The sequence below is a fragment of the Ovis aries genome, chromosome 22 (assembly GCF_016772045.2).
Source record: "Ovis aries strain OAR_USU_Benz2616 breed Rambouillet chromosome 22, ARS-UI_Ramb_v3.0, whole genome shotgun sequence".
In the NCBI taxonomy this organism is placed as follows: domain Eukaryota; kingdom Metazoa; phylum Chordata; class Mammalia; order Artiodactyla; family Bovidae; genus Ovis; species Ovis aries.
In genome coordinates this window covers 41,890,348-41,918,334 of record NC_056075.1, presented here as the reverse complement: position 1 = coordinate 41,918,334, position 27,987 = coordinate 41,890,348, and the positions used below count along the sequence as shown (strand labels likewise).

Sequence of the window (27,987 nt, the reverse complement as noted above, 5' to 3'; positions counted from 1 at the left end):
CTAACAAAACTCTGGGCTTTATTTGGATTTCACCAGTTTTTCCTTTTTCTAGGATCCAGTCCAACATACTACCTTGCATTTAGGAAATCGTGTTAGGATTATGCCCAGAAGAGTCACGGTGGATGGCACCCAGACACTCTCCACATGCCAGACACCGCATGGGTGACCCCATGTCTGTACAGCCTTATGAAGCTGGAACACAGCCCCATTTTATCAGTGAGTAAACTGAGGCTTGCAAAGGCCCAGAGTTGGTAAATGACAGAACCAAAGACATTGCCAGGAGCAGGAGTTTCATGGCCCCTTTAGGCCAGCACAAACCTGAACTCTTTGACTTTTTCTCAAGAATTGGTGCAAAGACTAGAACTGGGCAGTGTCTGCTGCCTGGGTTTCCTCAGCACGGAGCTTCTCCACAGGGCTCCAGCGCCGAGCTGAAAGCCACCGTTCATCTCCTCAGCTGAGTTCTCCGCAAGAAACAGTGGGAGCTAACCAGCCAAATCCTCTACTCAAATGCCAGCAGACCTCCTCCAGGTTCAAATCCTGGCCCAGCCCTGCAACAACTGCTGACCTTGGACAAGACACAGAACCTCTCTGAGTCTCAGTTTCCTCATCTGCAGGGTGGATACCCAACTTGGGAGTTGTCAGCAGATTTAAACAAGAAACGGTAGGTGTCTGTCTCGCAGAGTACCTGGTACAGAGCAACCACTTTGCAGAGGTTTAATTCTCAAGGCTAAAATGCAAATGCCGGTATGCGTGTCTGTGCTGTGTGTGCACATAACATGCAAAACCACAGCCCCTCAAGCCACTCGTAGAGGGTGCCGTAAGCCCCTTTGAAGATAGTGAAGTGAAAGTCACTCAGTCGTGTCCGAATATTTGTGACCCCATGGACTATACAGTCCATGGAATTCTCCAAGCCAGAATACTGGAGTGGGGAGCCTTTCCCTTCTCCAGCAGATTTTCCCAACCCAAGGATCAAACCTGGGTCTCCCACATTGGAGGCAAATTTTTTTACCTGCTAAGCCACCAAGGAAGCCCAAGAATACTGGAGTGGGTAGCCTATCCCTTCTCCAGCGGACCTTCCTGACCCAGGAATTGAACCGGGGTCTTCTGCATTGCAGGCAGATTCTTGACCGTCTGAGCTATCAAGGAAGCCCCCTTTGTAGATAACACAGGCCAATTCATTTCCTGTCCCTTAGGGGCTGATGTGAAATCCCCGTCACCTTCAGAGCCAGTGCAAGTCTGGGGATGAACTTCATATTGATAAAAGCCAGAGCTAAAGACACTGCCTTCCATTTTCCAGTATTCTAATGGAGACACAGTCTCTGGCTCCTAGTCTGTCCAGAGCCAGTACCCGCCGAGGTCCTCCTGACAAGAGGGGAAGGCAAGTGTTGCCCGTCAGTGAGTTTCCTGTCACAGACCTAGACACAGACAGAGAGGGATAAGAGAACAAGAGAGAGAGACAGACAGGAAGGGAGGAATGATAAACAGACTGGCTAAACATCCTGTTCCCTTAGCATCTCGGTAAAACGACATTGCAGTTCAAGGCCTCAGTGATTTACCCAGGGCTCTTTCATGTCCATTTTGTCACTTGACATTCTAAGAACACAAAGATGTGCTTGAAACTAATCTCCAAATCATTTATCTAAACCAGTCACAGACAGGGACTTGCCTGCTGGTCCAGCGGTTAAGAATCTGCCTTGCAATGAAGAGAATGCAGATTTGATCCCTGGTCAGGGAACTAAGATCTCATATGCCTCAGGGCAGGCAAGCTCATGTACTGCAACGGAAGATTCCACATAATACAGCCAAGGTCCCACGAGCCCCAAATAAGACCCCACATAGCCAAATAAATAAATAAAAATTTAAAAATAAAGCAGTGACAGACATAGACTTGGAATCTTAATGATCTTTTCTGTGCTCAGCTATGTGATCTGATTTTGCTTGGTAAATGTTAATTATCAAGCCAGACACACCAGCAGATAGAAGTCACATCACATGCATTTACAGGGCAATCTTTGCTGGCCATGTTCATCAATGCACAAACCACAGGTTTAATCAATGATAACAAAGCTTTAGTTTTAATAATATACATTTTTCCTTAATTTCAGGAATTTTTCTAAAACCAGTCAGTCATTTCCTTAGTTGAGTGAGTCACTGAAGACAATTGACATAGTGATTGGCTTTTTCTAACTACAACCGTTGCATTTCTCAGCCAGAAACAAAGCAAGAAATCTTTGCAATTACAATGATCATTAAAGAACTATCCCCCCATTCTTGATATAAAACTCCTCTTGAGATGAAAGAAGAGCACCAAGAAACAGATATAATTTGCCATGATTCAGATTTACAGCAGTGAAAAACAAATGTAATAATTAGATATAATACCTGTAGATAGAATTTGACCCAATAAAAGACATATTTGAAGGATGACTGTAGAGATCCCCATTTTGCTGGGTTCTTCTCAATCTCAGTAAAAATGCCTTGATATTTATAGGTTCGTAGTTAAAAGGAGGCGTGTCCTCCAGGACACTATATTTGTACTGGTGCCATAAAGATAAAGGAAGTCAGGGGCTCTTCTGACAATCGATGGCTAATCTGTGGAACAATTTAGGTGGGTTAGACTGATTGTTGTGTAACAGTCTGGCAATTTCCCAATTGCAAAAGTGCTGATATTAGCAGTGCAATTTCCAACTTCCTTCTAGGTGAACCTCTAAGTCTCTCAAGTGCTCCCTGAATATAGGCTTGACTTTAATCTGGGAGAATGTGAATGAATTTGTGGGAAGTCTGCTCCAAGGCTCAGGGCAGAGCAGGATGTGGGCTGCTGAGCAAATACAGGACACAGTGCCAAGGGGAAAAGCATCTCTGAGATGGTTTGTCCTGGCATGGCACTCTCCTATTGGCCCCTGGCCTTGAAGAAATGAGGATGACATTGCAGACATGATTGGAGAGGAGAAGACGTAAAAGATATTCATGGATTCCATGGGCTTATATTAGCTTTAGCCATCATCTTCCAGGTCTCATACTCATTCCATAATCCAGGAACTGAGAAACATGTGACCTTGAACTGAACCACTTCCAACCATTCGCAGGCTTTGATTTCATGCCCTTGGTATTCGCATTGCCTGACCCTTTCTTGTTCAGTTGCTCAGTCATGGCCGACTCTTTGAGATCCCGTGGACTGCAGCACACCAGGCTTCCCTTTCCTTCACCATCTCCTGGCATTTGCTCAAACTCATGTCCACCGAGTCAGTGATGCCATCCAACCATCTCATCCTGTCATCCTCTTATTCTCCTGTCTTCAGTCTTTCCCAACATCAGGGTCTTTTCCAATGAGTCAGCTTTTCCCATCAGCTGGCCAAAGTATTGGAGCTTCAACTTCAGTCCTTCCAAGGAATAGTCAAGGTTGATTCCCTTTAGGATTGATTGGTTTGATCTCCTTGCTGTCCAAAGGACTCTCATGAGTCTTCAGCACCACCAAAAGCATCAATTCTTTAGCACTCAACCTTTTTATTGTCCAGCCCGGCAAACCCACCAAACCTGCCTCCGACCTCCTCCAACTTTGCCCACAATCCCTCTCTTATGTAGATATCACTTTGAGATCCCTGGTCTTTATCACCAGACTCTGGTAAAACTCCCACAACCTACCTAGAAGGTTTCCTGTTGTTCTTTTTTTTTTTTTCCTCCCAAAATTCTCTTGAAGGTCGGTAACTCTTGGTCAGAAGCATATGGCTTTTCAGGACTTGCCTTTGTTATCCTGGCCTGAGTGAGCCCCGTCTTGCCTTTCAGCTGAGATGTGGACACTATGAGATGACACCTCAGCTTCCTTGCCATGAGTTGTGAACCCCTGATCTTCCGCAGCTTCATTCTGGAAGGATATTAGGAACCCATGTCTTGTATTGGTCACCAGGCAGGATTTCGGGCCAGATGTCTGCATTAGGTTCCATCCAGATGAAAGTTACGTTCAACATTGGATTTCTTTTTTCAGTCCTATAGCTTTTCCCTTTGTTCCCCAATTCCTCCTCTCCCCTTGATGAGAAGAGGCACGTTTCCAAGGGACTTGACTGTTTTCCATTGCCCTCCTGGCAGCCCAACAATTGATGAGTGTCAGGTGACAGGAGAAGAGAACCAGGATACACATCTGCTAGGGAGCCCGTAAGACCAGATACCACGGTGGATTCCTCTTATGATTATGACCGGAATGGTTATGATTGCTTGTTATTGCTTATTATGTTATGATGGTTATTATGAGAGGAGGTTATGATTGTTTGGCTCCAGAAGAGTTAGGTTTAGGATCATAAAAAAAAAAAGAGTGCCGTGATTGTGCACCTGTCCTGCACACAGCATAAAAAAGGAATAAGAGTTGGGAATACAAAACATCCACGAGGGAGGAGGGGGTACAAAAGGTCCCTCCCCCGCAGAAGCAGACTGTCTTGTCTTAGAGACAGACCTGCATGGTGACCTTTGCAAGAGTATTAGTGCCAGTTGCTAAGGGGTGAAAAACCATGTGACTCCATGGCAGAGGCAGTTTCTCTAAGGAAGTGAGACGAAATGCAGTCAGGAGTCATTTGGCAACCAAGAATGGGAAGACCAGATGAAGAACAGAAGTGACCTTCCAGGACAGTGAGACAGTGGAGGCTGGGGGAGGGGAATCCTGCCCCAAAACTGGAGAGGAAGCCCCATGGATAACTCAGTTCAGAACACAAAGGACAGCAGCCCTTCCTCATTCTTGTCATTGCAATGACTCCATCCTCTACCCCCTGTGGTCAACAGTAAAGATCCTAACACAACGAGGGCTTGTGAGCTTTTTGTTCAGAAGATACCAGGAAGAAGGAAGCGGAGGGTACCTACCCATCATTCCAAAGCCCACTGGGGAGGCATCCAGGTGGGAAGACGGGTGAGGCCAGTGGAGCAGGAAGGAGGCGGGAGTCCTGAGTGTGCAGGAAGAAGATCATGGGGCCGCGAGCCACCTGCCACCCCCAGGTGGGTCCTTCATCACCAGGACCCCGTCCTGGACCAAGGCCCACAGCCCTTCATCAGACCCTGTTCAGAGAGGGTTTCCTCCTGTGCAGAAAGGAGGGTCCTGGGGGGACACACCCCTTTCAGAGGGCTCACCTCTCTCTCCCCATCCTGCTGACTAGAAGCATCTACGTCAACAGCGTGTCTGGGGAAGAAAGAGCCACAGAGCTCCATTTCCTAACAAAATCGGCCATTAAGGACAGCGGGAAGAAGGAAAATTCGCTGAAGCTCCGAGACTCGGCCCTCAGACCCTGTTTCTCAGTGACCTTCCCCAGGTGGTTGCGACCTGTTGAACACCTGCTCTTGCAAACCCCGGAAGGTAGAACCCAGGGCCAGACCTCAGTCCGGGAGGCATGGCCTTGGGAAGAAACCTCTGTAGGGGTCATTCATGGCTTTCTTTAAGCAGCAGAACCCTTTCCTAAACTGAAAATCACAGGGAAGCTCCAAGTAGGAACAGGTCAGTGGAACCCTCCGGGTGTGGCAGGGGAGTCCCTGCCAGCTCAGGGAGCACCCCAAAGTCCTGTCCTCCCAGAGGGCAGCCTGTGGCAGGGCTAGGGGTTCCCTGAGGGAAGCCAGCCCCTCTCTTCACAGGACCTGGGGGCCCAGCAAGTCTCCTGGGGTTGCCAGGGGTACATCCAGACACTGTGCTGGGGTCCCCAGGGGGCTCCCGAGAGCAAGCACCTGTCCTCACCTTGGATCATCTAAGCCCCTTTCCCCAGAGGTTGGCTCTACATCCTACCTGCCACCCTGTGACCTGGAACAGACCTGGGTGGGAAGAGTCAGGCCCTGTGGCCTCTGAGGCATCACCATTTGCTTCTGCGCCTTGGAGGATGGCTCCCCTTCGGGGGTCAGGTTGACCCCTAATATCTAATTTCACTGTTACTGAGTAGCCAGACTTAATTGTCAGCCACTGTTACCATTTTAACAACCCTTTGGGCACTGTGTACGTCATGCAGCGTTACAATGTCACTCAGCTTTGCCCTCCGAGAGCCTGCCTTCCCAACCAAGCTACCAGGGACCCGCACCCCACCCCAACCTCCAGCCTGAGGACCAAGCTGAGTCTCATCCTTTCCTCTGTAATCAGAAGCCTCAAGCTGAACAAGTGCTCAGTGGGCATTGGCTGCTAAAGGTGGCCGTCAAGAGCAGAACCCTGCCCTCCCGCCTTCCAGGGTCACCAATAGCCTCGAGGAGGGGACACCAAGGTCCAGGGAGGGAAGGGACTGGCAGAGCCAAGCCAGCATTCAGGGTGGCAGAAACTGCCTCCCATGAGAAGGAGGGAGTGCAGGAGGACTGATATGGCTCCCTGGTGAGCACAGTCCAACCTCAGAATCTTCCAGTCACAAACACAGCCCTCTAGTGGTGCTTGAAAATAGATAATAGAAGGCTCATCACATTCTTCTCATCTTTCTCAGGATAGCACTGAAAGCCCTCACCAGGGTCTATAAGGCCCCACTCAACCAGCCCCTATGGCCTCTCTCCACCCAGCCCATCCTACCAATCGTCAACCCCAGGGCCTTTGCACTTGCTGTCTTCCCTGCCTAGAAGACTTTTCCCCCAGGAAGCTATGAGCTCATCCCCTCCGCTCCTTCAGGTCTTTTCTGACATATCGCCTCCTCTGGGCAGCCTTTCCTGCCCCCCCTGCACTGCACTCCCTCCCACTTTCCCGGTTGTTCCTCTCTGCACAGCTCTTCTCACCCGATGGCCTCCTTATATATTACTTCCTTATGCTTTTGCCTGTCTGCTCACACGAGCTCCACGAGGCAGGACTTTGTGTCTGTTTTACTCACTGATGTATCCCCAGAATCTCACAATACTTAGCACATCGTAGGCGCTCAAGTAATACTTGTGGAATGAGTTGACTGAATGAGTGTGGAAAGAGGAAGACCAGGGCTCTTTACCCAGATGGCTTGAGTGAGTTCTATGTCAACTAAGTGTCAACCACACGCTATAGATTATGCTATCCATTCATCTGTTCAGTCAACAAATAAGTGCTGATCACTTACAATGTTCCAGGAACTGCTCTAGCTAATGGGGCCAAAGTCAAATAGACATGACCCTTGCTCTCGTGGGCTTACCAGGTGATGCTAGTGGTAAAGAACCCGCCTGCCAATGCAGGAGACATAAGAGACACAGGTTCGATCCCTAGTTTGAGAAGATCCCCTGGAGTAGGAAATGGCAACCCACTCTAGTATTCTGGCCTGGAAAAGTCCATGGGCAGAGGAGCCTGGCGGGCTACAGTCCATGGAGTCTCAAGAGAATGGGACACAACTGAGCATGCATGCACTTGGAACTGGCCTCCTGGGCCTTGTAACTAAGGTAACATAGACAATAGACAATGGGTAAATCCACAGGGAGAAACATTTCAGATTGGGAGGAGCACTGGGAAGGAAATGAGCAAGGTGATAGAATAGCGAGTATCTGCAGTAGGGAGGGCTGTTTGGGTAGGGTGCTCAAAATCTCACACTAGCTCAATAACTGCTTCAAGGATTCCTCATCTGAGGCTCAGAGAAGTTAAGCAACTTACTGAAAGTCACAAAGAAAGTGGCATAGCCAGAGCTTGAAGTGAAGTCTGACTCTAAAGTCTGGTATTTTCCCACTGGACTCCAAAGCCTTTTCCTTTCCCCCAGAAGACTCTATTCAAACAGTCTGCCTTGTGTCTAAGTGCCCTCTACCGCAGGATGCCCTGCTGTGCAGAAACATTCAAAGGAACAGATAGAGCAGGAAAACTGGCTCTGGGGTCATCAGAACAAGCGCAGAATTTTTTGACGTATGCCCCACGAAAGATGCTAAGTGGCTTCTCCCTGGAAGAGTGAAGGGAGAATATTTTTAAAGGCAACACTGCATCTAGACCAACACAGTTAAAAGTGGTTAGGCAGCTTGCGGTGCCCGGTGATCTTGCAGCAAAATGGGGGAGGAGAAATCATAGTTGTGACCATCTCCCTGAAGTTATTTCCTCCTTCACTTTTTCCTTCTAAGGTACATAAGGTTAATGAAGCCCAACACACTGTCTCTCCAAGGGGGTTATGCAACTGAGCAGGGAACCCTCCCTCGAGAGTTGTCATGCTGAGTAAAATAAGTCAGAGAAAAAGAAATACCACACAGCATCCCTTATTTGTAAAAATCTACAAAGAAACGGCACGAATGAACTTATTGACAAAACAGAAACAAATTTATAGACTTAGAGATGCACTTGTGGTCACCAGAAGGGATAGGTGGGTGAAAGTGACTATTAGGGGCTTTACGGTAGACATATACACACTGCTCTATTTAAAATGGATAATCAGCAAGGACCTCCTGGATAGCACAGAGAACTCTGCTCAATGATATATGGCAGCACAGATGGGAGGGGAGTCTGGGGGGAATGGATACATGTATATGTATCACAACACTGTTAACTGGCTATACTCTAATATAAAATAAATAGTGGAAAAAAAAAAGTGAAGGTCCAACAGCAAAGTGAAGGAAACCCAGGGTGTCGGGGAACAATGGGAATGGCTGTTTCAGGCGGGGCTGCCCATGGGTTGTCAGCATCACGGAGTGTTAGCCTTTTCAACTCACCCCGGTGCGATCAGATTCTAGAAAATCCAGTTACACTAATTACAGTCGCCAGACACTAACTAGTGAGCCAGGAAGACCAATTCATTCACTTGCAATAGGAATATCCTTTGACTAAAGAATTGTTTTGCTTGAAAGATCAAATTATATGCCAATAATTTGCTTGGGGAACAAGGAAACTGCGCGATGCCCAAAAGAAACTCTTATCGAGATAATGGAGCCTGTCATTACCCTTTCTTGGGAAGTCTCTGCATAAAGAACTGTTTTGGGTTCCTCTAAACGCTCGTCATTGTGGTCACCCTCCTACATCCCTAACATGGGGCCCCTGATAAGTGAGACCTAAGGAGACTCAGATAGACCACCTCCCACCAGAGCACAGGAGAGCTGGGGCCACAGCCAAATTGGTTCATTTCATAATTTTTCATGTTCAATTCAGTAGCTTCAAAAAGGTGGCGTTTAACTTATAAGACAAGAACTCAGTTACTTTAGGAGAAGTCTTGTGGTCCAAAGGGGCTGGTGATGAGTCTATTATTGGAGGGTGTCCTGAGCTGTTGGAAGGTCCTTCATCCCCATCTCCTTCAACACCTTTACCTGTGATTGGGAAACAACACAGAGGGAGGGATGAAACGGAAATGGAAGAAACCACTCGTATGCATGACAGTCTAGGAAGACTGAACCACCAGCCAAGCCAACCATGATTAAATGCACCCAAATCACTCCTGCCCTTGAGTCTAAAAATCAAGTGCACCGGTCCTGGAAGGTGAAGGTGGGTGATTCTTATACACGTTAGAATCGACCAGAAATGTAACAGGAGTGCCGCCAAAGGTGAATGGGTCTAAGGGCATCTTAATTGTTGCTCGAGGGAACCTGAGTGAGGAAGAGCCCACTTTCCTCTGGATGGTCCAGACTGTATCTCAAGTACTAGCTCAGGTTCACTGGGCCATTTGATACACTAATCCACTGGCTCCCACAGTGTGGTCCCTCGACCACCAGCATCAGCATCAATCAGGCACTTGTTAGAACTGCGGAGCCTCGGGCTGCAGAGTGGGCCCCTGTAATCTGAGCTTCAACAAGCCCCACTCCCCCACCCCCGGGGACTCTGAGGGTCATTCTGCACTAAACAAACCTACAGGGAGCGCTGCTGACACGGAAGGCTCCCTTCCCCGCCCAGGTGAGTAAAGCAGGGCTCTGAGCTGCAGGGATGAAGCGGGGCCAGTGGTAGCGGGGAAGAAGATGATAATAGTAGCTGAAGTCAGGAGCGGAAGCTGGGGGCCGACTGGATGGCAGGGGCGTGGGGACAAAGGGGACAAAGGAGCCCAGGATGACCAGTTCTGCTCCAAGTCATATGGAGACAGGGAGCCCAGGAGGAAGGGTGGCCACTGGGGACAATGAGCTTTTTTTGGAGGGGGCCTCTGCCCCTCTTCCTTCCTCCTCCTGACAGACTTCTTCTGCTCCCGAGGCTTCAGGGACCTTGACATACCCACACACCCCAGGTCTCTCTTCCCAGTCCCTGCTTCCCCCTCAAACTTCTAACTTCCTGCTGGTCACCTCCACTTGCGCAAAAGCTTAACCTGCCCCTTCAGCAGATGCAGCCCTGGAGGGGATGGGAGAGGGGACCCCCAGCGAAGATTCATGAAAGACAAACAGCTCAGGCCCCTGGACTGGGGTGTCCTCTTCACCCAGGGTGGGGCAGGGAAAACCTTAGATGCTTCTAAGGGTGGGAGGTTGGAAGGCAGATGAAATGGAGGGGCATGAGTGTGATGAAAAGTGAGAGTGAGGCTGGGGATGGAGGAGGTGAACTTGGGAGGCACCAGGGAAACAAGGTCTGGACCTGTCCCCATCCGTGTGAGTGTCCTAAGGACAGGGAGGGTGGCTGGAAGTGGAGTCTGGGAGCATCAGGCTGAGGTTCTGGAAGTGACTACGGTCTGGGTGTGGCCACAGGACTACAGGAAGTCCACTGGGCAGAGGGCGTCTCAGCACTGAGGCTCTGCTGGGCTCTGCACTCCGACACAATCCCGACCTGCTGTTCCCAGACATTTGCTTTCTCAACCCCATCAGGTTTCAAATAAGTTTCATTTGAGGGGCCTTTTTGTCCCCACAAAGCTGCCATGTTATATTTGCTAAATGAAGATGTTTTTAAAGCCCAGTTTTCATTATCACTGTTTCATAAACTAACAGATGTTTAAACAAAAAGAATCAGGGATGATGGATCCGATTCAGGGACCGCCCCTCCGAGAAGGAGGTCTCCTGTTTGCCACAGACTGGTCCCTCTTCATCTTAGTATCACTGTCCACATCCCAGCATCTGGGGGCCAGCAGCAGGCATCCTAGTTGAGAGACACCAGGGCCAGCACAGCCAAAAGGCCAGCCCTCGACCCCAAGACTGGCCAGGCTCACAGTCCCTCTGCCCTCTCCAGTCTTTTATCCTCACAGAGCTGGAGTGAGCTTTAAAAGCCATGAAATGAATCCTTGCCGAAAGCCTCCGGAGGCTATCCTAGGGCATTCCTTGTAAGACAGAGCCCCGCAGCAAAGCCTCTGGAGCAGGAACTATGCGTCCAGTCGTCCCAGGGCAGTTCTGCTGGCACTTTCTATTCCAGGGCTGTGACAGCCGCAGCATCCCCCACTTACACCAGTGTCCTGGTTTGGGATGAGCTGATGTGGCCACCTCCTCCTCCCATGTCTGGCCCCAGCTCACTAGCCTCCAACCTGGCTGGCCTTCCTTCTTGTCCTCAGCCGCACCCCGTGCCCTTTCCCCTCGAAGTCTAGAACTCTCTGCCCACCTCCTTCTCTCTCCTTCAACAAGAGTATGGGTCTTTCAGACCAGTGAAACAGCACCGATTCAGAAGAGGCAAGTGGTGTGGGCATCACAGGAGGGGTTGTTGCTGGGGATAAATGATCCAGATCCAAACCCAGACTGACCATCCCCAGTGCTGTGGATCGCCACACCTCTCCGTGCCCCAGGGTTGGAGGGAAAACACAAGGGGAGCCTAGGTCTTAACAGGCGCCCAGCAGGCCCTCATCGGGCCCCTGGGAAAGGCATCAGGCCCAAGCCATCACTCTCAGACTTGGAGGTGCTGTCTCGGTCCAGCCTCTTATTCTGATCCTGAGAACAGAGGCAGTGGTTCCAAACAGCAGTCAGAGTGGGCCAAGTAGAGCATCCTAAAGGACCCTTGTCACCCAGAAGGAGAGCGTTTTATTTAAAAAGGAGGACCATCTGTTGCCCACATTGGCTGAAGAGCCCAGTGTAATCCAAAGTGAGCTCAGGTACCACGTGAAGCCCCAGGGACAGGGAAGTTGTATCCATGGCCCCTCGGCTCCAGAGAACGGGTTCACATCAGTTCCAGGCAGCGGTTCAAATCCACTGCTTTGTTCATCAGCCACCCTCAAATCAGTCTTTGCTGTGGCCTTGACAGGGGGCGTTGAAAACCACAACACACGCTGTAAAAACTCCAAGGAAATTGGAACAAAAAAGAGTCGTAAATGGGTACAGGGCAATGACAAGCACATAGCACTCAGCCAAACCAAAGAAAACAAAACTACCTTAAAAACAGCACAGCCATAATGGAGTTCTTATGCATGGCCAGTGAAGAAGGAAACGTGATTGATGGCTCCACAAAGCTATCACCGACTCTCAGCTAAGTTCCTTGAATGAGAAATGTTTTGACCGTACTTCCTTCTTCCTTGTTACAACATGAGACCCAGAGAGCCAGTGCACGTGTGTGGATGTGTGTGTGCGTGCTCTACCGTGTCTGACTCTTTGCAACCCCATAGGCTGTAGTTCACCAGGCTCCTCTGTCCACGGGATTATTCAGGCAAGAATACTGGAGTAGGTTGCCTTGTCTTCCTCCAGGGGATCTTCCCGACCCAGGGACAGAACCTGCGTCTCCTGCCTTAGCAGGTGGATTCTTTACCACTGAGCCCACGGCACTGCACACACATGTGGGCAGTATCCCTCAGAGACCAACCATTTGGCTCGATTTAATGGAATGAATATTTGATCAGGTTGAGAACTGAGCAGCGGGAAACCCTGAACAGGAGAGAGCTGGCTCAGGTCAAGGGAGCCGGCCTGACTTTACCCAAGACTGGAGGAGAGCTGTGTGTCCTACATCAAGGCATTGGAGGTCTGGGCTCCATGGAGGGGCTCCGGACTGGGAGGACCCAGCGCCAAACCCTTTCCTCTTGCAGAAAGCACCAGGGCATAGGGTGGGCTTTACCTGGTTCTCATTCAACCAGAAAAGTCTGCTCAGAATTCTTTCCCTTCCTCTGTCACTGCTTCACACATTCTCAGAAAAATGGATTAATCCCTCTTCCTTCCTCCTTGAAACCTTTTTCTCCACACCCACGGGGTCAGCCCCGCTCCCTCTCCACCTTCCTCCGGCTCACATGTCATGTTGGACTGAGCCCTAATTATTCCGTGCATCACCACTTGGGCCCCTCTTTTGAAATCAGGAAGCACGGCTTCCATTTCCCAGCACTGCACACCCAGCAAGATCTCAAACGGCACTTGAGGAAAACTTCAAAATCCGCCATGCTGTAAGCACCCTGAAATTGACAACAAAGCTTCATATACACTCTTCAGGTGAGACTCAGCCCGCGTCACAGATGAAGAAAACTGAGGCTTACAGAGGTGAAGCAGTTACTCCCATGATCATGGGGAGAGCTCAGGACACAACTGCCTCACCCAGACCCTACACGCTTCCTCATGATACTGTTCTTGCCTGAGGTTCCCAGACAGGATGTGATATTTCTCTCCTAATTTGTTTGCACCTGCCTTGCTCCTAAACAGTTTGATGCAATTTTCAAAATCACGTACGGTGCAACAGCAAAGAAAGAAATGTTTAACAAGACCATAAAAAGTAATGATAAGCTAGGAAAACAAAGCTAGAGTAAAATTTCAACCCCAAATTGAGAAATGTCATAAGAGGCTCCACTAAAGGAACTTAGCTGCTAGAACACAGTTAGAATTGTGACTCCAACTTCCTAGCAGGCAAAGCAAAGAAGGAAACAAGATCAGTGTAAAACTGAACTCATCTGCTTCTCTTAGAGACATTGGTTCTCTTGTTTCCAAGGCCTTGAAAAAATGTCTCCCAAGTGGCCTCATGGACAGATTACCTAGGTGAAGGATGGTGCCCAGAGTGTGATGAAGAGGAGGGTGAGAAAGTTGGCTCTCCTGTACTGCCTCCTCCAACCCATCTCAGCTCCAGCAGAGCAGAGGTTACACTTAGAATCCCATGGTGGTCCATGAAGCCCAGAGATAGACAGCTCCTGCATGTCAGTTCACGGCCATCAGGAATTTCGACTTTAATGCTATTAAAATCTTCCATCCTGTCCTATTTTCTAGGACTTGAGGACAAGTTGCAAAAACTGCCATGCTCTCAGCACCCCGAGCGTGACAACAAGGCTTCATACACACTCTTCAGGTGAGATTCAGCCCACTTCACAGATGAAGAAAACTGAGACCCAAAACTCCCAACAGGCTTTCACTTTTCTGTGCAAACAGACACACGGAAATCTCAGTCCCAGGTAAGAAACCCCACATCCGGATCCCCATCCATTTCCCATCTTCCTCTTCCTCCTCACTGCTAGCAACACTTGGTGCCCTTCCTGGGCTGAAAAACCCCGTTGGAGGTGGGTTTTCTTCTTAAATTTCTATTTTCTCAAGAATTCTCCTGTAGATATATATGATGGAATATTACTCAGCCATTAAGAAGAATGAAATAATGCCATTTGCAGTAACATGGAGAGTGTCATACTGAGTGAAGGAAGTCAGAGGAGTAGAAATATCATATGATATCCATTATATGTGGAATCTAAAAGGAAATGATACAAACAAATTTATTTACAGAACAGAGAGAGACTCACAGACATAGAATGAACTTATGGTTGCCAAAGGCGGATGGGTGGGAGAAAGGGATATTAAGAAGCTTGGGGTGGACATGTACACACTGCTATATTTAAAATGTATAACCAACAAGAACCTACTGTACAGCACAGGAAACTCTGCTCAATGTTCTGTGGCAGCATAGATGGGAGGGAAGTTTGGGGGAGAATGGATACATGTATATCCGTGGCTGAGTCCCTTTGCTGGTCAACTGAAATATCACAACATTGTTAATCAGCTATACTCCAATCCAAAATACAAAGTTTAGTATTAAAAAAAAATCAACTACAGAAACATTTAGTGTAGGACCAGAAAAAGGGTCAAGTGTTTTTGAAACTCAATGGGAACAATTTTGTTTCAGCAAAACCACATTATTCACTAGATTGGATTAATATCATTCAGTCGAGTGTTCTTGGGTGGGTAGTTCAGTTAGTATTCTGAGTATACATCTGTCTTTGGTGAGTTGAGTTCTATAAGTGAATTTGAATATGACATTTCTTCTTTGTATATGTTTAAATAATAATGGAATAAAAATCATTTAAGTCAATACCAGAGGTATTGAATGGCTGAATCTCTTTACTGTTCCCCTGAAACTATCACAGCATTGTTTGTTAACTGGCTATATCCCAGTACAAAATAAAAAGCTTAAAAAAAAAAAAAAAAAAGGAATTCTCCTGTAGAACTTTTCTCTCGTCTCTCCTTGAAAGCAGAGAGATGGGAAAAGTGCTCTACACTCAACAAAAGAGGAGGGCTGGGTCCCCCAAGTAAAATATACAGAATGCCATGATGATGGCTGGGGACTTATCTGGTGGTCCAGTGAAATGCTGACTTTCTATAAAGCATATTAAAAAACAGAGACATTATTTTGCTGACTAAGGTCCATCTAGTCAAGGCTATGGCTTTCCCAGTAGTCATGTATGGATGTGAGAGTTGGACTATAAAGAAAGCTGAGTGCCAAAGAATTGATGCTTTTGAACTGTGGTGTTGGAGAGGACTCTTGAGAGTCCCTTGGACTGCAAGGAGATCCAACCAGTCAACCCTAAAGGAAATCAGTCCTGAATATTCACTGGAAGGAGGAATGCTAAAGCTGAAACTCCAATACTTTGGCCACTTGATGTGAAGAGTAGACTCATTGGAAAAGACCCTGATGCTGGGAAAGATTGAAGTCAGGAGAAGGGGTTGAAAGATGATTGGATGGCATCACCGACTTGAGGCACGTGAGTCTGAGCAAGCTCTGGGAGTTGGTGATGGACAGGGAAGCCTGGAATGATGCAGTCTGTGGGGTCACAAAGAGTCGGACACAGCTGAGCGACTGAACTGAACTGATCATATGGCATGGATTATACTGGATTATACTGGATTATACTGAAGTCTTGCTGCTGGATTAATAACCAAGTGGAAAGAAGAAGAAGGAAGAAACAGCACAGCAAAAGCATCTCAACTGAGATGATTTCTAATTTCGAAAATGCTAAAAATGGAACCTAAAATCTGTGAGTCAACAAAATAATTCGATTAAAAAAGATAGTTTTCTGGTATTTCTTCCCAATACAAAAGGAGAGTTCAGACATCCCCTACTCAATGCCCCTCCCAACCCCCTCTCTAGTCAAAGCTCTTTTCTGCTCCATCCGTTGCCTCCTTACAGATTTCTAGTGGATCTTAGAACCTGGCAACTCCTTGAAAACCCCTGGCTTTTCAGCAGTAAACTATAAAGATTGTTTCGAGATAAGAGGAGGTAAGAAAGCCAGATTTTTTAAGTTAGCTTCCTGGTTGAACCAGAAATCACTTTGCCTCCATTGCTTTGTGGCCCAAATATGAAGAGGTCCCTCTCTGTGGATGGAGATGCTTCCTCCAGGGTCTACTGGAAGCTCCTCATTGAACCATAGAAACCTACACAGGGCAGGAGCTCCTTAAATTTCTCTTTTGTTTTTCAACAGAGCTACACGCAGTGGTAAACGAATGAGATTCCTTTGTATTGGTTCTAAAATCAGAGGCCAAAGAGCTGTGCTGGGGGTGGGGGTAAGGATGGGGGTGCAGTTGTGGTTAATTGCTAAGTGGTGTCTGACTCTTGTGACCTCATGGACTATAGACTACCAAGCTCCTCTGTCCATGGGATTTCCCAGGCAAGAATATTGGAGTCAGTGGATAGGGTGGGGGACAGAACCATCAGGGTTTAAAATACAGATGCCTGGGTCCCACACCCCCAAGATTCTGATACATCAAGTTTGGCATTGGATCTGGAGATCTTTTGCTTAAACTTCCTGGATGATTCTGATACACACCAAAGTGTGGGAACCGAGAAAGGGCAGCTCTGACCACAGCCTCCTGGCTGCAAATATGGAAGGAAATTCACTTTGCAGCAACAGGTTTATTTGGGAACAGGAGAAAGGCGGTTTGGGGGCTTCCCTGGTGGCTTGGTGGTAAAGAATCTGCCTGCCAATACAGGGAACATGCGTTCTATCCCTGGTCGGGGAAAATCCCACATGCCACGGAGCAACTAAGCCCATGAGCCACAACTATTAAGCCTGTGCTCTCGAGCCCAGAAACGAACTATTGAAGCCCCCATACCCAGAGCCTGCATTCTGCAACAGCCGAAATCGTGCAATGGGAAGTTCACGCCCTGCAACGAGAGTAGCCTCTGCTCACCACCAACTAGAGGAAAGCCCACGCAGCAGCAAAGGCCCAGCACTGCCAAAAATAGCCAAATGAATGACTGAATAAAGAAATGAAAGGCAGTCTCGGCTGCAAGGCAACAGCTTCAAACAGCTCATGGAGAAGTCTACATTTAATTCTGTAGGACATGGAGTCCTGGCAGGGTTTTGAGGAGAGCAATGGGGGACCTCTTTTATGAAGAAACAAGAAATGACAGTGTGTATCAGCACGTATGGAGCATCCTGTTCATCAAGCATCGCCACACCTGCCACACTGTGCAGGGGTCTGGAAATCTACGAGGAAGAATAGAATAACCCCTGCCTCAAGAAACATACAGTCCAGGTGGACAGAAAAATTGCTGGCTCATCAGAAAGTAACAGGTGGAAACCTTTCAGTTCCTTTGAGATCTTTGAGACCATGGAGGATTTTTACTTTAAGAAAAAAGACTTAGGGAATTCCCTGGCGGTCAAGTCATCAGGACTCCATGCATTCACTGCTGAGGGTGTGGGTTCAATCCCTGGTTGGGAAACTAGGATCCCACAGGCCACACAGTGTGGCCAAAAAGAAAAAAAAAAAAATTAAAAAAGAAGAAAGACTTGGATGAAATCAAAGACCTTTAAAAGCGTGAATGTGGAGAACAGAAAAGAGTCAGATCTATAGTAGTGAAAGATTTGGGAGCTGGGAGCTGGCAGTGCCTAGGCATGTATAAGTTCAAATCTTCATCTACACTTTTTCATAGCTAGAAAATCACTGGGTGTTTTGAATTATTATTTGCATAAATACATTTTATTTAAGAGGCAAAAATGAAGTCATCAGCAGTTCACAGGTCACCCGTGCTGTTTGGGGGGTGAATGTACCAGGTGGCTCTCTGAAGCCATCTTCCATGGATTCAAGGGATCAGCTGAGGTTTAGAGCAGTTTAGGGCTTCAGCTGGACCTCATAGATGCTGTCAAAATCCTTGACATTTCTGGGAGGTATGTTTCCAGATCTTGTAAGTGTCTGATCACAAACTACTTTAGAAAACTCTAATGTATTCACAGAACAGCAGCCAGAGTGAATTGAAATAAACTATAATTTGAGTCATGAATTATCACTTGTGCATCAATTTAAAATCGTCTCATTATCAGTTCTGATGAGATGGATGAAACTGGAGCCGATTATACAGAGTGAAGTAAGCCAGAAAGAAAAACACCAATACAGTATACTAACACATATATATGGAATTTAGGAAGATGGCAATGACGGCCCTGTATGCAAGACAGGGAAAGAGACACAGATCTGTATAACGGACTTTTGGACTCAGAGGGAGAGGGAGAGGGTGGGATGATTTGGGAGAATGACATTCTAACATGTATACTATCATGTGAATTGAATCGCCAGTCTATGTCTGACGCAGGATGCAGCATGCTTGGGGCTGGTGCATGGGGATGACCCAGAAAGATGTTATGGGGAGGGAGGTGGGAGGGGGGTTCATGTTTGGGAATGCATGTAAGAATTAAAGATTTTAAAATGTAAAAAATAAAAAACTAAAAAAAAAATAAATAAAATCGTCTCATTGACAAATTGCTGCAACGAGTGATGAAAATTTAATTGTCTGGTCATTTATAATTTCATAATGAAAGAAATACTCCAATTAAAAAATAGCAAAACGTTTCATTTTATTAGAAAGGGAAAAATATGTGAAGATAAACTCTTTTACTTTGTGCATGCTCAGTCACTCAGTTGGGTCTTTGCGACTCCATGGACTATAGCCCAGAAGGCCCTTCTGTCCATGGGATTTTCCAGGCAAGAATGTTGCGGTGGGCTGGCATTTCCTCCTCCAGGGGATCTTCCCGACCCGGGGATTGAACCCAGGTCTTCCACATTGCAGGCAGATTCTCTACCCCTGAGTCCCATGGGAATCCCCAAACTCTTTCATTTTAGTGTTTTTTAAGAAGAATATGTTTATGTCTTTATCACAAGCCATAGTGATAATTGCTTTACAATATTCAAGTGGAACACCACATTAATATTTCTTAACCCAATAAAATTCTATCACAAATCTCCCACTCACTACTTTTTTTTTTTTTTTTTGCCATGCTGTGTAGCTTGTGGGATCCTGGGTCCCCAGTCAGGGATGGAACCCAGGCCCCAGCAGCAGAAGCTCGGAGTCTGAACCACCGGAGAACCTGAGAAGTCCCCTGTTCATCAATATTGATGAGAAGGCCAATGCCCATCATTCCCCAGGCATCCTCCTGCCTCCTGAGATGGTACCAAGGTCCCAGGCTCTTCCTAGGTGGTCTCAAGTTCCCCCCACCCTATCCCACCTCTTATCCCTGCCCTGTGGTTGACAGATAACTATGTTAATCCTGATCCTCCTCAAGCATACATCACTATAACTTTGTAGAAACAAGTCTTGCTTGACCTGCATCCTGCCCAGGCCTCCTGGCTTATTCGGTGGTGGGCAACTCGAGTGTCCAAGCCCCAGCCTTAGAGCCCACATCTTCTCTGGCCCCCAGACTGCAGCCCCAAAATTTTGGCTTGTGATTTAAAGCAGCCATAGCCCTCTCCCGCACTTCTGCAGAGCAGCAGCCTAAATTTTCTTTCTGGAACAGGAGACAATACCCTACCTGACAAAATTTTTAAGGGACAAAGACAAAAAATAACTTTGTGCTTTGACCATGCCATAGACTATGTTTATTCAGTGTATCAATTGCTTGGTGCTCAGTGGTGTCCAACTCTTTGTGACCCCATGGGCTGTAGCCTGCCAGGCTCCTCTGTCCATGGGATTTCCCAGGCAAGAATACTGGAGTGGGTTGCCATTTCCTCCTCCAGGGGACTTTCCCAACCCAGGAATCGAACCTGTGTCTCCGACTCTTGTATTGACAGCCAGATTCATTACCACTGAGCCACCTGGGAAATGTTTTGATTACACCATGTGTGTGTTAGTCACTCAGTCATGTCCGACTCCATGGGCTGTGGTCTACCAGGCTCCTCTGTCCATGGAATTCTCCAGGTAAGAATACTGGAGTGGGTTGCCATCCTCTTTCCAGGAGATCTTCCTGACCCAGGAATCAAACCAGGGTTTCCTGCATTGCAGGCAGATTCTTTACCATTTGAGCCAAGATTACACCATCAGTTCAATGCAGTTCAGTTCAGTCACTCAGTCGTGTCCAACTCTTTGCAACCCCATGAGTCACAGCACGCCAGGCCTTCCTGTCCATCACCGACTCACAGAGTTCACCCAGACTCACGTCCATTGAGTCCGCGATGCCATTCAGCCATCTCATCCTGGGTCGTCCCCTTCTCCTCCTGCCCCCAGTCCCTCCCAGCATCGGAGTCTTTTCCAATGAGTCAACACTTCACATGAGGTGGCCAAAGTACTGGAGTTTCAGCTTTAGCATCAGTCCTTCCAAAGAAATCCCAGGGCTGATCTCCTTCAGAATGGACCGGTTGGATCTCCTTGCAGTCCAAGGGACCCTCAAGAGTCTTCTCCAACACCACAATTCAAAAGCATCAATTCTTCGATGCTCAGCCTTCTTCACAGTCCAACTCTCACATCCATACATGACCACAGGAAAAACCATAGCCTTGACTAGACGGACCTTAGTCGGCTAAGTAATGTCTCTGCTTTTGAATATACTATCTAGGTTGGTCATAACTTTTCTTCCAAGAAGTAAACGTCTTTTAATTTCATGGCTGCAGTCACCATCTGCAGTGATTTTGGAGCCCAAAAAAATAAAGTCTGACACTGTTTCTACTGTTCCCCCATCTATTTCCCATGAAGTGATGGGACCAGATGCCATGATCTTCATTTTCTGAATGTTGAGCTTTAAGCCAACTTTTTCACTCTCCTCTTTCACTTTCATCAAGAGGCTTTTAGCTCCTCTTCACTTTCTGCCATAAGAGTGGTGTCATCTGAATATCTGAGGTTATTGATATTTCTCCCGTCAATCTTGATTCCAGCTTGTGTTTCTTCCAGTCCAGCGTTTCTCATGATGTACTCTGCATAGAAGTTAAATAAGTAGGGTGACAATATACAGCCTTGACGTCCTCCTTTTCCTATTTGGGACCAGTCTGTTGTTCCATGCCCAGTTCTAACTGTTGCTTCCTGACCTGTATACAGATTTCTCAAGAGGCAGGTCAGGTGGTCTAGTATTCCCATCTCTTTCAGAATTTTCCACAGTTTATTGTGATCCACACCGTCAAAGGCTTTGGCATAGTCAATAAAGCAGAAATGGAACTCTCTTGCTTTTTCCATGATCCAGCGGATGTTGGCAATTTGATCTCTGGTTCCTCTGCCTCTTCTAAAACCAGCTTGAACATCAGGGAGTTCATGGTTCACGTATTGCTGAAGCCTGGCTTAGAGAATTTGGAGCATTACTTTACTAGCATGTGAGATGAGTGTAATTGTGTGGTAGTTTGAGCATTCTTTTGCATTGCCTTTCTTTGGAATTGGAATGAAAACTGACCTTTTCCAGTCCTGTGGCCACTGCTGAGTTTTCCAAATTTGCTGGCATATTGAGTGCAGCACTTTCACAGCATCATCTTTCAGGATTTGAAACAGCTCAACTGGAATGCCATCACCTCCACTAGCTTTGTTCATAGTGATGCTTTCTAAGGTCCACTTGACTTCACATTCCAAGATGTCTGGCTCTAGATTAGTGATCACATCATCATGATTATCTGGGTCACGAAGATCTTTTTTGTACAGTTCTTCCGTATATTCTTGCTACCTCTTCTTAATATCTTCTGCTTCTGTTAGGTCCATACCATTTCTGTCCTTTATTGGGCCCATCTTTGCATGAAATGTTCCCTTGTTATCTCTAATTTTCTTGAAGAGATCTCTAGTCTTTCCCATTCTGTTGTTTTCCTCTATTTCTTTGCATTGATTGCTGAAGAAGGCTTTTTTATCTCTTCTTGCTATTCTTTGGAACTCTGCATTCAGATGCCTGTATCTTTCCTTTTCTCCTTTGCTTTTCACCTCTCTTCTTTTCACAGCTATTTGTAAGGCCTCCCCAGACAGCCATTTTGCTTTTTTGCATTTCTTTTCCATGGGGATGGTCTTGATCCCGTCTCCTGTACGATGTCACGAACCTCATCCCATAGTTCATCAGGCACTCTATCTATCAGATCTAGTATGTTTATTCAATGTACAACTTTCTAAAGGACAAGTATGATTTTTTTAACCTATCACTTATTTATTATTTTACTTTATAATACTGCATTGATTTTGCCATACATCAACATGAATCTGCCACGGGTATACACGTGTTCCCAATTCTGAACCCCCTCCCACCTCCCTCCCCATGCCATCTCTCTGGGTCATCCCAGTGCACCAGCCCCAAGCATCCTGTATCCTGCATTGAACCTAGACTGGCGATTTGTTTCTTATATGATATTATACATGTTTCAATGCCATTCTCCCAAATCATCCCACCCTCTCCCTCTCTCACAGAGTCCAAAAGACTGTTCTATACATCTGTGTCTCTTTTGCTGTCTCGCATACAGGGATATCATTACCATCTTTCTAAATTCCATATATATGTGTTAGTAAGAAACAAGTATGATTTTTAAATGTTACAAAAGAATAAAATGAATAGCTTCCTATCTTAACCCAGATTCCGACCTATTCCCCTAAAGAATATATGAGTCTCAAAAAGGCTCCAGAAAGGATTTTAATTATATTTTCTTCATACAGTAGAAGTGTCCTTTAAACTTCATGAGTAACACTGTGTGAATAGAACCCTATTTGTATGGAAGCTAGGGAAAGTGGCCATTTATAGGAATCCATCAGCTTACCTGGTGGCTCAGCCGGTAAAGAATCTGCCTGAAATACAGGAGACCTGGGTTCAACCCCTGGGTCCCGAAGATCCCCTGGAGAAAGGAATGGCTACCCATTCCAGTAGTCTTGCCTGGACAAAGGTTCCATGGACAGAAGAACCTGGCGGGCTATAGTCCACGGGGTCACAGGGAGTCATACACAACTGAGCCACTAACACTTTCAACACTTTCAATCAGGACCCCACTATTACACTGAAAAATTGTTTATTAGTGATTTGGGGATAAATGTAGCTCAGTTGCTAAAGAATCCACTGCAATGCAGAAGACCCCGGTTTGATTCCTGGGTCAGGAAGATCTCCTGGAGAAGGGATAGACTACCTGTTCCAATATTCTTGGGCTTCCCTGGTGGCTCAAATGGTAAAAAATCCGCCTGCAATGCAGCAGACCTGACTTCAATCCCTGGGTCGGGAAGATCCCCTGGAGGAGGGCATGGCAACCCACCACAGTATTCTTGCCTGGGGAATCCCATGGACAGAGGAGCCTGGCGGGCTACAGCCCATGGGGTCGCACAGTTGGACAGGACTGAAGCGCCTAAGCAGCAGTAGGAGCAGGCTTCTGAAGCGCCAGGTAGCTCAAAGGTTTAGTTGACTTTACTTTTCTAGATCAGTTAAACCGTTCTTTCCATTTTGGCCAAAAAACAGAAATTTAAGAGGCAAATTTCTTGTCCTTGTCACAGGAGAGCAGGAAGACCCAGCCTTAAACCTATAGGAAGGCATGGCTTCTTCGCTCAAGTTTTCAAGACCTCTTGGCTTCCCTGTATGGAAACTGCCCATCTGCCATTCCGGGTCCCCTTTGAGTCTCAGGATCCCAGAACTAGCAATAACCTCAGTGAACATCCACATCCAAACCTTCTCCTTCCCTCATTTTACGGATGAGAAAACTGAGCTCCAGGAAAGTCAAGCCACACATCCAAATTCAAAGAAATGGCTCCAAGCCCTCCTGCTTCGCATGGGTCACCCTGCCTCTGCAAAGGCCTCTCAGCTGCTGCAGGCCAGACAGAGATGCTTGTCATCCAGACCGTTCAGCTGGGGGATGCATGTGCCAGGAAGGGCAGGTCACATGAGGCCACTGTAGGGAAAGGGAGGCCTCTCCAGAAGCTTCCAAGCTATTCCCGGGTCACTCAGGTGAGTGTGCTCCGAAAAGGTGGAGCCAGCCCTATCGGTGAGAATCCACCGCACCCCGGAAGCCCCAGGACAAGGGGCAGATTATCTGAGTGCTCTTTGTGTGGCAGGGAGCATGGCAAACGTTGCACAGGAGTCGGGGGCAGCTTCCTGTTCCCGCTGCCAACGCTGATTGCCCAACTCCCCTCTGTCACCTTAGCTCCCACACCCAAGCTGCCAGTGCCCGAGGGACGGTCCTTCCACATGGTGAGGCCTCAGTCTTTTCCAGCCTTTTCCTGATCAACCTCCCTTTCTTTTTCAATCTGCTCCTCTGGAGCCAAAGCAGCTGACCTCCTAGCCTCCCCTTGGCTTGATTTAGGGGTCTCGGTACTCAACCTGTCACCAGCTTACTTCACATCTGGGTAGCCCCATCTCATATTCAAGTGTGGGCCTGCCAAAGAGCCAGCCTGAGACTGCCCACTCCACTGGTACCTGCCTGTCTCGTCTTGATTACTGTCCTGCTGGCCTGTGCCTGAAACAGGCAGCCCTCTTTCACAGCTTTCCTGTATCAATCCCACTCTGGTTTTCTTTGCCTCCAGCTGTGTCCAGGGTGTTGCCACCAGTGGTCATGAAGAGCTTGGGAACTAACACTCAAAGCTTCAGGGGGTGCATTTAGAGGACCTTTGTCAGGGCACTGGGCTGAGGCTTTGGCAACCACACCATGTTCATCACAGAACATGTGTGTGTAATGTCTGGGAATCTTTGGACAAGAAAGGACTCACAAGAAGTCAACATATCTGTCCCAAAGTCTTCAAGCTAGAGTAATACTTTAATATCGTATGACATCCCTTTAGTGTGAAATCTAAAAAGAAATGATACAAATGAACTTACTTACAAAACAGAAACTCACAGACTTAGAAAACAAAAGTCTAATGGTTTCAGGGAGGGGGAAGTGTTGAGGGGGAGGGAAAGTTAGGGAGTTTGGGAAGGTCATGTACACACTGCTATATTCAAAATAGATAACTAGCAAGGACGTATTGCATAGCAAATGGAGCTTTACTCAACGTTATGTGCAGGTTAGATGGGAGGGCATGTACCCCTTCACTGTTGACCGGAAACTACAACACTGTGAATCAGTGAGGTGCTGTGCTGTGCTTAGTCCCTCAGTCATGTCCAACTCTTTGAGACCCCATGGACTGTAGTTCACCAGACTCCTCTGTCCATGAGGATTCTCCAGGCAAGAGATCCCCATGCACAGACCCCCTGGATTTATCCATGGGGATTCTGTCCATGAAGATCATGCTCTTCTCCAGGGGACCTTTCCAATGCAGGGATCAAATCCAGGTCTCCTGCATGGCAGGGGGATTCTTTACCAGCTGAGCCACCAGGGAAGCCCAAGAATACTGGAGTGGGTAGCCTATCCCTTCTCCAGGGGATCTTCCCAACCCTGAAATCAAACTAGTGTCTCCTGCATTGCAGAAGGATTCTTTACCCACTGACCTAACAGGGAAGCCCTAATCAGCTATATACCAACATAAAATAAAAAGTTCAAAGTTTGAAAGGAGAAAAAAAACTTTTTTGGTTTGAAAAACCTTCAAAAAATGAGGCTCCGCTACTCTTAGCTATCCTTTTCCATAGGAAATAAAACACGAAGGATATGAGAATAAAAGTTGCTAAACCATGCCCCAAATAAGGAAGTGTCTCTTTGTCCCAGTACTGCACGGGCGAGGTTCCCTCTGACTTCCTCTGAGACCTGCAGAAACAGGAATGGGATGGATGGTCCAAGTTCAGGCTGGCTGAGAGGCACCCTTTCCCTAAATAAGCACATGTTCACAGGTGTGCAGGCCCAAACACAGGCCAAGAACAAAAAAAGATTCAGGTAGAAGCTGGATATTAAATGAAAACTGTCATTCAGGATTTTTTAAAAATTCATTTTGAGTATTATAGATGGTGTTTTTTCTCAGGTCCACTTGTGATATGAATTTACCTTCTGCCACCTAGCAGATTTCATGGTTCCTTTCCTAATTCTAAGTGGGCCACTCCTGGATCGTAGGGATCATGCTGATAGTCCTTGTGTCATAGTTGACCCATCACAGTGTAAGGGACAAGAAAGGATGAGCCTTTTTGTTTTTTTTTCTGTTCCAATTTAAAAAAAAATTGAGGAAGGACTCTGATTGGCTGAACTTAAGTCCAGTGCTCACTCTGAGCCAATCAGCAAAGGCCAGTTGCTTTGGTCTCTAAGAACATAGGAACTCCTGCTCCAGTGGATGAAGCAGTTTCCAGAACCAAAAGGAAAGCTATCATCAAAAGAATTGAAGCCAAACACTCAAGACAATAGACATTCACAATAAAGTATTTGTAAACCTGAATGTAGGTGTAGTGAGCTAGGACAACACCACTGCCTGAAGACACATTATAAACATAGTAGATTAATAGACCTTGAACAGAAGGTATCAAAATGTCAATAGCTGTTACATTAAGATGGTAGGTGGTAGAAACTATATACCTTTACATTTTTCTAAAAAGAGTTAGAATTATGTATTAAGTTTAGAAATTTAAAGGCAAAAATAAAATTTAAAATGCAGAATTTATAGCTTCCACATCAGCAAAAGAGGAAAAGGGAATATGAAAATATTTCACCAATCTAACTGAAGGCAGGACTGGAAAAAAAAATGCAAACAAGAAGGATGGAAAGCACCAACCATAAAAGAAAATGCTTAAAATAAGTTTAAATATATGAGAAATAACAAGAAATGTCAATAGGTTATGTTCAGTCTTCAATAGAAACAGACTATCCATTCTTATTTTTTTTAATGAGGCTATATCCTGTCTATAAAAGTCATGTAAAACTGTTTCTAAAACAAACTGACATAGTTATACTGAGAAAAGATACACTGTAGAAGTACTAAAACCATAGTTTGTATAGTGGTATTAATTTGTAATAAAATATGATATTAACTTGGACTTTCCTGTTGACTCAGTGGTAAAGAATCTGCCTGCAATGCAGGAGACCAGGGTTTGATCTCTGGGTTGGGAGGATCCCTTAGTACTCTTGCATAGAGAAATCCATGGATAAAGGAGCCAGGTGGGCTACAGTCCATAGGGTTGCACAGAGTCAGACAGGACTGAAGCAACTTAGCAGCAGCAGCAGCATGATATAACTTATAGTAAAATCAATACAGATAAGGTAGAATGCTACATAGTAATAAAAGAAACATTCCACCAAAATTTGATTGCATCTACCAAAATAGTCTGGAAACGCATTAAATAAAAACGGATACAATTGGAAGGTGAAAATAATAAACCCACAATCTGCTGGGGGATCTTAGCAGGTTTTTCTCAGACACAGATCAAGCAGGCATAATACTGTTAAGAATATAGAAGAGTGGTTTTAAAAAAGGGGGGCAGTCGAGGGGAAGCTATTAGTTAGCAAACCCTGATTAAAAGCCAACCATTAATGCAATTTCAGGTAAATCATAAAAGGCAGAAGTTTTCCTGCTGTGGACTTTTAGTGTCCTTTATCTTATCAATGTGAAAAAAATCAGTGAAGAGCATGACTGAAAAATGGTGTCCATTGAAAAGTGGCAATTTAATTATTAACCTAATACAAGACACAGTTATAAAACTTGTCAAAGGGTAACAATTTCAAAGAAAAAAAAGAACCAGACAGTCCTTGATTTAAACCTTTCATTGCTTTGAAAAAATGGCATTAAACTGAAAGAACAAGAAGTCCATTAATATCACCTGTTGGTGTCTGTTGTAAGACCTGCTACTTATTGACCAATGGCCTGGTCATCATTCAGAAACTTTCTAGGGCAGTGATTCCCATGTAGAATTTTGGCAGCAATTTGAAGAATGCTGCTGCTGCGAAGTCACTTCAGTCGTGTCCAACTCTGTGTGACCCCCTAGACGGCAGCCCACCAGGCTCCCCCCGTCACTGGGATTCTCCAGGCAAGAACACTGGAGT

General features: G+C 46.4%; 1 protein-coding gene and 1 long non-coding RNA gene across 52 annotated transcripts in view; one reads left to right on the top strand and one right to left on the bottom strand.

Annotated features, from left to right (window-relative positions):
• The window catches only part of DMBT1 (deleted in malignant brain tumors 1), an 84,090-nt gene extending 81,630 nt beyond the window's left edge, over positions 1 to 2,460 (bottom strand). For all 50 annotated transcript variants that reach the window (XM_042238760.1, XM_060404793.1, XM_042238786.1 and 47 more), the window contains exon 1: positions 2,383 to 2,460. In XM_042238760.1, the coding sequence (XP_042094694.1) occupies positions 2,383 to 2,443 (61 nt within the window). In that variant the 5' untranslated portion in view covers positions 2,444 to 2,460. The remainder of the gene's footprint in view (positions 1 to 2,382) is intronic.
• On the top strand, positions 55 to 27,987 carry LOC121817631 (uncharacterized). Of its 2 annotated transcripts, none has more exons than XR_006057650.2 (3): positions 55 to 661; positions 13,909 to 14,090; positions 19,185 to 27,987. It is a non-coding gene; the product is annotated as an uncharacterized LOC121817631 (long non-coding RNA). The 2 variants fall into 2 exon arrangements; XR_006057649.2 differs by lacking the exon at positions 55 to 661 and adding an exon at positions 13,539 to 13,719.